The following is a 10,436-nucleotide window of genomic DNA, read 5'->3' as shown; positions in this document are numbered from 1 at the left end:
TAAACATTGTGGCTCGCAACCGCTTGAAAACCGGAAAATGCCCGGATGGAGAAAGCTCAGCGGACGCTACAGAGGCTTCTTCATCATATATTGCGGGGTTGGGATTCATTTCATCAGCACTTCCTTTTCTAAGACGTGCCTTCTTCTCCATTTTATATGCCAATTGCTCGTTGAAAGGTTGCAAATGGAAATGAAAACAGATAGCAATTTAAGTGCTCACCAACGCACTAGTCGGTTTCGTTCAGTTGTAAAAATAGAAAGTTTACAATTTTCACCAAATATATAATACTAAATTTTTTTGATTTGTAAATAATATTGCAGATTTTTAATTTTTTATTTAAATAAAATATACGAAGGAAAACAATAACTCTGGTGAACAGGAGCAAAAGAAACATTGGTAAGATTAAAGATAAAATTCGTTTGCAAACGAGAAACATTTTCAGATATCGGCCAAGCAAAATAAGAAAAGGATTTCAATGCTAACAAAAATTAGCAGTTGCTTGTCCTGGTTTTAATTCAAACAGCAGCATTGGACAATTTATCACTTGTTGACTTTCCCTTTGTATTAGAGCAATTTCTAACAAATGGATAAGCGCATCTTAAACATAAATCTTATATAATTGCCAGTTAAAACGAAATTTATCTGATGAACTCAGATAAATGAAAGTAAAACATTTTGAAAACGGAATGAAAGCGATGAACAGTACCAAGCAGAATAGCAGTTAAAGCTGCTTCAAATTCTTTCTTCAGTGGACATCCCGTTCTTTGATATCAGTATTTGTGCACCAATTGTATGTGATTAATTTTATTTTATCAGAATCCACAAGAGGCATTAGTGCCACAAGGAATATCACAAGTTGATGTCCAATTGTAGATAAAATTAGGAATGAAAACTAATTGTTGCAACAGTTATTAAAAATGGAATTCAAAACCGTCCAATTCATTTTTGTTTGGTCCTGCGTTTGAGTTTTGTGTTTTGCGTTCAAGAGTTATTTGAATCATTTTCTGTTCTGTTCATCATTTTCACAATGGCTGATATTTCTGAGCTGCGTTCTGTTTCAAATCCTGGCGGAAGTACGTTCTTGTTTCTCAAGGAAGGACATATACGAATTGAGATACAATAATAAACAGAGAAAACATTGGGTTTGCTCAAAAGTATGCGCTAAATGTACAGTGTGTGTCCTTCGTTATTAAGGGTTAGGTTACTTTGATATAGGGCAAAAAAGGCGGCAAGGGTGTCATATGGACAAACCTTGATGTGACATATGTGATCACGCTGAAGGATCACATCGAAAGCTGCCCAGTGGATGTGCATTTAGCATACAGATGGAAAAAAAGGCGGTTTTGAAAAAACGAATCGCGGAAGAAACAAAACCCATCCTCGCCATTTACGATGAAGAAGTTTCCGCCGCGTCCGCTGTGCCATCTGCATCTGGCCATTTTACGCTTTTCAAGCGGGTGAAGTCCACGATGTACAGTCATCGGTCAAAGCGATACCTAAAACTGCCTGAACATCGTCGGAACTAGCAAATCCCTGACGCATTCAGGACAACAATGGCCGGTGAAGATTTTTTGCTGTGGCAAAGTGCATCGAGTCATATATTGGTATTGGCTACGGGTTCTAACATCAGACTGATGGAAACCAGGCGAACCTGGGCATTGGATGGTACATTCAAGGTTGTACCACAATTGTATCAAAAACTGCTTACCATCCATACCTTTTTAGCGGGCAAGCTGGTGCCAGCAGTCTATTGTTTATGTATGGATAAAGATCTTACGTCAGTCTTAATCCACAAACAATAATTTGTGATTTTGAAATCTCTCTGATACCACTTTGTTAATATTGTTCACTGTTAGATTATTTGTTGTTGTTGTTGTTGACTGTTCTTTACTGTTGTTGTTTCTGCTCTTGATTCGTGAAAAATCAAAATCACTATTTAATTTATTTTTGTATTGTATCGTTTTTTCTGAATTATTACTATCGCATGTGATATAACGTCACTCTGGTATAATAAAATATAGAATAATGATAAAAATTATTATTGAAAATGTTGATCACTAAAAAGTATAAACTAAATAATATATTGGAAAAACAAAATTTCAATGAATGATAAAACTTATAAATCTTGATTGAAACAATTCCCAAATTAGGAATATTCTCATTATTAATGTTACGTCACCACTATTAAAGTTACGTAATCCTAAATGGAATATTTGAACCAATGAAGTGAAGAATATTACAGCTAATCACAACTGAGGAGTTTGAATCAATGAGCAATTAGATAAGGAAAACTAATAAGACGATGAATTGAAGGTCCAATGAAATAGCGAGTTCAAAGACCAGTAAGAAAAGGCGGTGAGAATTTGTCACTGAGTAGACTAAACCCCTCTAAGATGAAAATCAAACAGGAGCGTATGCCGTCCATTCTTTTGGCTTAGAGATATCAAACTCTTCGATGTTGCCCAACATGTTCATCAGTAGTCACACGGATCATAACGCACCTTTTTAATGTTTCCCATCCTCATCGCCAATTGTTAGGTATGTGAAATGGTTAATATATACAGAGACTTTACTTATAATGACAACACAATACCAAGCTAATGTATAACGCACACGAGATTACACACACAGATAACGCACACATAGGGAAACAATGCACACTGAGCGAACGCGGACACTGGTGACGTGAAACTACTGTAATATGTTTCTGCGGGTTCTTTTTGTAGATATTTTGATCACATAGGATCACAATACATTACAGAAACTGATCCCTACTTCTGGAAATGATAGAGATCAGAGTATATAGTTATGTAGCAGACGCAGACCGACAGCTAACAACTGCTGTGCTTCTCAAGATAACGAAGATGAGGAAGAAGAACACAGCTACCGTAAGCCGACCGGTACTTGAAGATCAGGAAGGAGTACGGTGGAACGGATTATGATTAGCAGTGTGGAGCGTAAGTTGTTGCATTGCGCTTTACGGTGGTGGTTGCTGTTGTGATTGCGAATAAATATTGTATTCCTGTTCTGCTACTTTGTGTGCGAGTATGTTACCAACAAAGCGTGAATTAGCTAAAAGGGGCGGCAGGGCCGGTAGTAACCGGAGGGACGATACAGACGCCGAGACGAACCCGCAGATCGACACCGGCGTGTCGTCATTTAATAATGACCTTGGCGGCAACCCTGGTGAGGCGCGCAACGAGCCCGCCCGGGAGAGCGGCTCGTTACAGTTACGTTTTGCACTCGACCGAAGTGGAGTAGTGATGGTATAGAACCGAAGGTATTTGACATCATTCTAAAAGAGGAGGACAACTTGAATAAACGTCGTTGGATGATGGGACGCGTATTAGAACTATTCTATGGAAGAGATGGTGTTCCGTACGGAACGTCAACGACCCCGTCGGCGTGACCCCACCCGCGCTACTGGTGCCCAACGGCCGCGGACGGAGGAAGAGCAATATCCGCGCACCGTTGTACAGATCGTTATCTCGGCGTCTAGCGGCCCCTGGGCGGGGTCGGAGAGACTCCTTGCGCTGACGTTCACCGATGACCGTTGCGCGCCTGACAACGGCTGTTTACGCCATTGCGCCAGTTGCTCGTCAATAAAGTATTTGAAGAAGCCGCCAGATGGATGAGCACGCCAAATGACCATCGATAGATCAAACAGGCCGAATGCATAACAGCTAAACCATAAGTCGACGGTGATTTAGATCAGCTCCATAGATAGCCAGCTCACCTGCTTTGAGCGAGCCGTTCATTGGCTGCCCGAGCTCTATATATTTGGCTACAAACGCGTGCCGCGAAAAAAAAGATCCGTGGAAGTTGTCGAAGTTATTCGAACTCACTGTCGTTTGCGTAACCATCGATTCTCATGCTGTCATTTGGTCCTGTTGTATCTACTGATTCTCGGTTCGCTGCTGTCGATGGAGTGTGTTCATCTGATTATTCGTAGTCCAATAAAACGAACGTATTTTCGTTTGTGTGTTTTGATCTGCTTACATTTTTACCTTATGCGACCTTCTTCTTGACTACCCACATTCAGTTGGCCAAGGAGAATCTAAACCATACAGTCCACTCTCATTTGCCTGATGAATGAACGTCTGGCAAATTGTACTTAAGCATCACATGCGTTCAGAACTCTCCTACGGTTCTTACAGATTGAATAGCGAGATCAGTACGGTTGAAGGTAGCAATTGGTGAGATAATATGACTGACAAAGAAATTGCGACTGTTGGAATTTGCAATAGTAGATGGAGTTCCTCCATCGTGAGGGGAGGATGTTACAAATTCCAACAGAACATAAAAACATGAATATAAAGAATCTACAGTAGGAAGGTTTTCAGTAACAGCGTGGGTGTAAAGTTGCGGTAATAGCAATTTTTTTGACGCGTGTGTTGTCTGTGTATCTTTGTTGGACTGCAGTAAGTACATGCTAAACAAGGTCTGTAAGGGAAGGGACCATATGGTAGTCCATTTCCACCGCCTGAAACTATTCCCCGAATGGCAGCAGAACGCTGAGACGTGGGAAGTAGGGCGAAATAAGAGAAGTACGCGTTGATCAGCGTGGTTGCGATATTTTTTATTTGCACAGGGGACGGTGAGCAGCGGACGTGCGCTGCATGACCAGGGAAGTAGAGTAGCGGACGCAGGCAAAAGCGTGGCAATAACTGTAGAGCACGATAAGGAAGAAAAATGAAGTTACCGTAAGCAGATAAATACTTGAAGATCATGGAAGGATACGGTAGCCTGGGTTGGGCCTGCAGTGTGGCAGTGTTAAAGGTGGTTGTTGGCATATACTGTGACGGATCAATAGGGATCCTTGTTGGTATTTCCAAATCAGTATTGTATTTTTGTCCATTTTTAATAAGAGAATTTCATCGGTAAAACGCGAACTAGGAAACAAGGGACAGCAGGAACGGCAGCAGCCGTATGTACAATATGACTACGGAGACGAAACCACCGGTCGACTCACCTTTCCCTGTCACTATTGTAACGAAAACCAGCATGTTCCAGCTCTGCTTCACAACAAAAAAAGGCGCAGCTGTCGGTTAGAGTCAAACGGCTAACACGCTACTCTCCATCGATTAGTCGCGGGAACTGAATGGATGCATCAATTGGTGCGCCTGCTCTCACCATCGAGCTGTTCAAGCGTCCATCATGTGGCGGCGTCCATTGGTTATCGACCGGTATGACCTGCATCATGAACATGAAGACAATTTGTTGGTGAGTGTACTTGCATGTGTGTGCGTTAGTTTGTAAAACTCCTGCTCGTGGGTTGCTCATTTTATTATACACTTTTTAAGGTTGGTATTCCTGACGTTCAGTTCTATGGTGCATTTATTGTACAATGCCCAAGACGCCATCTACGACAACAGAGGCAGCAAAAAATGAAGAAATCTGACTTTAGTAGAAGCCCGGCACATTCATTTCTCTCATGAAAACAACCGATCACCACGGTAAATTATTAAATTTATTTTTAACAGAATTAATTTTTTTCAGTTTCTAATAAAGATGATTTTTAAACATATTTTTCAATTCCAAAAAGCATATTGAAAAGTAGTTTTTTATTTTTGAAAAAAATCCATTAGCATGACATCAAGTCATTGACCAGATATGGTTGTTCAATTGTAATTGACGACGCCGATGTATCTTTTGGTGTTGTTGTTTTTCAATCAGCTAAATATTTTTTCATTTCTAATATTTCTAATTCAAGTGCATATGCTCGTCGTTTTCAACCTCTCAAATCATCTAGTTCAAATCGTGCCGTTTTCAACGCAAATCAGTTTCGTGAAATTATACTTTTTATGAATTTTGTTTTTTTCTCTTTTATGGTCAAAAAATGTTGCCGACCGAAGAAATACAGCATCTAGAACTAGATGATGCCTTCAGATGCAACTGGGGAATTTGGTTTTCCATATTCTGGTTGTTGCGCATAGAGGATATCATGCGCCTGTCGTACGCATCAAGCGAGACTATCAGAGCTACTTTAAGTATGAACATTTTGAAACGATCCGTTCAGAATGGGCTTCATTTGGCCCAATAACTTATTATTATTTGATTAATAACAATATGACCTAGTGAGTGATTTGCTTAAGTTGACATGCAACAGTGATTGCCAAAATTTGAAATATTGTACGATGGTATTTTTTTGAACGTTGAAATTTATTTTTTTTTCTTTACCCTGTAAATGATATACATTTCTATGAGCATCATTGATTATGATAATAATTGCAATTTTTTCATGCGTGCACAGTGATCAAACTTAATAACTCTCATTACTAAACTGTTGTGATTTATTGATCAGTGATGATCTGATTAAACGAATATTCCATTGGAAATGTCATCGAGCAGACGTGATCGTACGACGTAGAGGAATAATATGCCATAGGGTGGAATATAATAGAAACCGAAGCTGATTCGCCGGCACCTGTCAGCAGTTAAATTTTTTCATTTATAGCAAATTCAGTATTTTTATTTAACCGACTAACGTTTTATTCAGTTAAAAAAACTGTACAAACAACAGCGAATACAAACGCAAGGAATATACAAAATGCAACACTAAGTTAGCCAACAGCACTTTCTAAAAATATCCTTCCTTACTGTAGATTCTTGAAAATCAGGCGGCTCCAATCCGTAACACTATTATAGCTGCATCTTTCGAATGGATCGCATAGGATGGTCCAGCCCAGTCCCACTGGTCACTTATTGGTCGTTGGCCGCGCTATTTTATTGGGCCGGCAAGTCGTTGTCTTATTAGTTTTCCTTGTGTAATTGCTCATTGATTCAAATCTTTCTCTTGTGATTAGCTGTAATTTTTTTCATTTCATTGGTTCAAATATTTCTTTTAAGATTACGTAACTTTAATAGTAGTGACGTAATAATAATAGAAATATTTATTATTCCAAAATTTTATTTTGTTTGTAGTTTCGTCATTCACTGAAATTTTGTTTATTTAAATATACTATTTGTGGTGAAGTTCATACTTTTTCATGATCAGCATTCCCGAAAATAATTTTTATCATTATTCTCTATTTTATTGTACAAAAGTGACGTTATACCAAATGCGATAGAAACAATTCAGAAGAACCAATACAAAAAATAAGTTAAATAGTAATTTTTATTTTTTACTAGCCAACAGCACCAACAACAACAATAAAATACAACAGTGAACATCACTAACAAAGTGGAAACAACGAAAAAGAAAAAAACTAAATAATACAATACAATGAAATAAAAAACTAATATAAATAAGCGGTGGCCAGGAGCATTCTTATCTTCTACCTTGTTTCTTCTTCTGTTCTATATCGTGTTTTCAATCCCAGCTCACCGACTTTCCTATGAACCGCCTGGCAGAAGTGGAAGTAGCAGCCCTGTACCCGCGTATTCGGTATGTAGCACTGAATCACGGGTATCAGGGCTGTTTCAAAATCACAAATTATTGTTTTTGGATTGAGATTGACCCCGAGGGCTGCCACTTTGTTTAGTAAAGCTTGAAATATAAATCCGTATGTTCCAATATCTTTACCCGTACATAAACGGTAGACTTCTGGCACCAGCTTACCCGCCACAAAGGCATGGATGGTAAACAGTTGTTGATACCACTGTCGTACAACCTCAATGCATGGCCCAAGTTTTCATGGCTGCCAGTAGTCTAATTTTATCGGCCGTCGAAAAGATCAGGATATGCTTTGACGCACACTACCACAATAAAAAATCTTCACCGGCCTACGTTGTCCTGAACGAGACAGGGATTTGCAGGTCCCGACGATGACTGGGCAGTTTTGGGTATAGCTTTGCCCGGTGGCTGTACATCGTGGATTTTACCCGTTTAAAGAGCGAAAAGTGGCCAGATGTGGATGGCTCAGCGGACGCGGCGGAAACTTCCTCATCATAAATGGCCGGCATTGGCTTTGTTTCTTCCGCTCTTCGCTTTTTCAAAAGCGCCTTCTTTTCCATTTTGTATGCCAAGTGCTCATCCACCGGGCAGCTTTTGATGTGATCATTTCGCTTCATCACCGATGTCACATCAAGGTTGGTCCATATGGCACCACTGCAGCCTTTTTTATCCTTTACAAAAATAAACTAATCCTTAATAACTAAGGAAACAAAGCGTACATTTAGCACATACTTTTGAGCATCTCCAATATTTCTATATGCCTGCACATTTTAATTTGTATGCCATGCCTTCATAAACAAGGGACATGCCACCGCAACAATTTGGAACAACGTGTAAGTCAGAATCATCAGTCATAAGAAACAGAATACAAAATGATTCGAATAACTCTGGAACGAAAAGCACTGAACGCAAACCCAACACCAAACAGAAATAATTTGAATTTCATTTTAAACAACCGTTTTGTAACATTTAGTTTTCATTTCTCATTTTATCAACAATCGAAGATCAACTTCAGATATTCCTTGTGGTACCAATGCCTTTCATTGATGTTGACAGAAGATTATTAATCACAAACAAATGGCGCACAAATGCTTACATCAAAATATGCGATGTCCACTGAAGGTTTGGTGTCCACATCCGCAATAATTCGACCCATTTTTGTGATTGGTGGATCGCTGATTGGTTGTATGGGTATTGTTCGGTAATTGCCTACTAACTTCTGCTATTTTATTAGCTAATTATTCAGATTAGCGATTGAGTGAATAACTGTGCCATTTGATTAGATATTCAGCTATGATCTAGGATTGGATGATTGTTGTTTATCAAATCTTTGCCAAATATGGGTGCATTACTATTAAAATACCTTATATGGACATAAAAAGCATTTACTATGTTTTAAAGAAAAAGCTTTTAGTTATAACCTGGAAATGTGTATATTTGTTTTTAGACTTTGCAAATGATGCTTTTAAAAAGCTTTTGCGTTTTGAATTTCACTGTTAACAAAAGATTATCTTATCGCTTAATTTTATTCTTTTAAGTTTGCTTTCGCATTTTACTTCTTCACATCTATGCTGATCAACACACTGTTTTCGCAGAAACTTTTCTGCTATTCGATATAAGCGCTTCAGAACTAAGCAAATGTATAGTACAGAAATTTCCATTTCACAACAACAAGCAAATCAGAACTTTATTACAATATATACCATGGGCAAGATGGGCAATACAACAATAACGTGGAAAAAGTTTATTTCTAAACTTGTAGACACTGTTCCACGGCAACCAACTAATCGTTATGTTGAAAAAATGGATTAGCTGTAATATTACAATAATAATGTGCTACATTAAGCCATTGTTTGTATGTTTATTTACAACCCGTATTTATCATTATGATTTGTGCACTTGAGCGTGTGGCATCTCCCTTTGTGTATTGGCTTATGTTGGTTCTTTGAGATACAAACTGAAATTCATTATTATTTATTCTCATCATACGATATCACATCTCAAACCTAGGATACGGAAAATAGCACAAGCTAATGATAAGCATTGAGAAGTGAAATAAATGAAAAATAGAATTGACGGTTGAATGACGATATAACAAAAACGGAATAACAGCCGCACCACACACAATCACCGGCTTCAGACTTGGTATCTCCTACTGTTGATGTCCTACAAAAATGTCGGCAGGATGTGCAGGTACAATTATAATCCACCGTCGTCACAATACAAATATTCACTCAAAAGTAATAGAAACAGAATAATGCAAAGTTTAAAAGGTCAAAATTGGGAAAGCAACAAAAAAGAATACAGAATGACAAGCACACCACTACTCACGACGCTGCAACATTTTTTCATTTCATTAGTTCAAATATTCCATTTTGGATTACGTAACCTTTAATAGTTTGACGTAACATAAAAAATAGAAATATTATTCCAAAATTTATTGTGTCTGTTTGAAGTTTTGTCATTGGTGTACTCCCCGAGTATTCTTCAAAGGCATGCCGCTCGACATTTGATTGGCCATAAATTTTATATGTATTCACGCCGGTTAAAATTTCATTAGTTATAGTTCGAAGAGCTTTATTCGTAGGCGCAAACCTAAATTCCTTCAAGGTGTCATGGTGAGACGTGGTATTGATCGACATTTGATACCATGAACAAATTCAGCATTGCGATATTCAAAGATTTTTTGTAAATACCGTGAATGCATTCGTAAAAATATGAACAATTAAATAATAGAGAAACATAGCGAGATTACAGATCCACATGATCTGTTTTCCAAATAGCTTCCATAATCAGCTGTGCCAGGTGTAAGCTCAGGAATCAAAGCAAGATAGCCTCATCGAACTGAGGAACAAACAAATAGGAAGCTAACAACAGACCAACACTAATACAACAGTCGAATCCATTCTCGCAATAAATCAACTCAGTATAAGCAAACATAACACAACATTAATAGATATGAAAAGCACATCGCAGAATATAAAGATACACAAAAAGGCAATAACAAACAAAATAAATGATAAAGATATAATTTTAAGT

The 10,436-nt window shown here is 38.2% G+C and overlaps 5 protein-coding genes across 5 annotated transcripts; 1 reads left to right on the top strand and 4 right to left on the bottom strand.

Annotated features, from left to right (window-relative positions):
- Window positions 1–2,978: 2,978 nt before the first annotated feature.
- On the bottom strand, window positions 2,979–3,653 carry Tsp_11997 (conserved hypothetical protein). The gene is made up of 2 exons (XM_003382298.1): window positions 3,417–3,653; window positions 2,979–3,296 (listed from the first exon to the last, which is right to left on the bottom strand). The coding sequence occupies exons 1-2, from the start codon at window positions 3,651–3,653 to the stop codon at window positions 2,979–2,981; spliced, it is 555 nt and encodes a 184-aa protein (XP_003382346.1).
- Window positions 3,654–3,684: 31 nt separating this feature from the next.
- Window positions 3,685–4,432, bottom strand: Tsp_11998 (hypothetical protein). Its single transcript, XM_003382297.1, has 4 exons — window positions 4,157–4,432; window positions 4,038–4,101; window positions 3,847–3,939; window positions 3,685–3,773 (listed from the first exon to the last, which is right to left on the bottom strand). Exons 1-4 carry the CDS (start codon window positions 4,430–4,432, stop codon window positions 3,685–3,687), a joined length of 522 nt encoding a protein of 173 aa, XP_003382345.1.
- A 297-nt stretch (window positions 4,433–4,729) lies between these two features.
- On the top strand, window positions 4,730–5,067 carry Tsp_11999 (hypothetical protein). Its single transcript, XM_003382296.1, has 2 exons — window positions 4,730–4,845; window positions 4,872–5,067. The coding sequence occupies exons 1-2, from the start codon at window positions 4,730–4,732 to the stop codon at window positions 5,065–5,067; spliced, it is 312 nt and encodes a 103-aa protein (XP_003382344.1).
- A 2,211-nt stretch (window positions 5,068–7,278) lies between these two features.
- Tsp_12000 (conserved hypothetical protein) lies at window positions 7,279–9,058 on the bottom strand. The gene is made up of 5 exons (XM_003382295.1): window positions 8,954–9,058; window positions 8,473–8,616; window positions 7,826–8,068; window positions 7,731–7,805; window positions 7,279–7,614 (listed from the first exon to the last, which is right to left on the bottom strand). Exons 1-5 carry the CDS (start codon window positions 9,056–9,058, stop codon window positions 7,279–7,281), a joined length of 903 nt encoding a protein of 300 aa, XP_003382343.1.
- A 200-nt stretch (window positions 9,059–9,258) lies between these two features.
- On the bottom strand, window positions 9,259–10,039 carry Tsp_12001 (conserved hypothetical protein). The gene is made up of 3 exons (XM_003382294.1): window positions 9,787–10,039; window positions 9,500–9,630; window positions 9,259–9,354 (listed from the first exon to the last, which is right to left on the bottom strand). Exons 1-3 carry the CDS (start codon window positions 10,037–10,039, stop codon window positions 9,259–9,261), a joined length of 480 nt encoding a protein of 159 aa, XP_003382342.1.
- Window positions 10,040–10,436: the final 397 nt, after the last annotated feature.

The sequence above is a fragment of the Trichinella spiralis genome (genome assembly GCF_000181795.1).
Source record: "Trichinella spiralis strain ISS 195 chromosome Unknown Scfld1, whole genome shotgun sequence".
Classification (NCBI taxonomy): Eukaryota; Metazoa; Nematoda; class Enoplea; order Trichinellida; family Trichinellidae; genus Trichinella; species Trichinella spiralis.
Note: the sequence above shows the minus strand (reverse complement) of the source record. Positions and strands in the feature narration are given on the sequence as shown.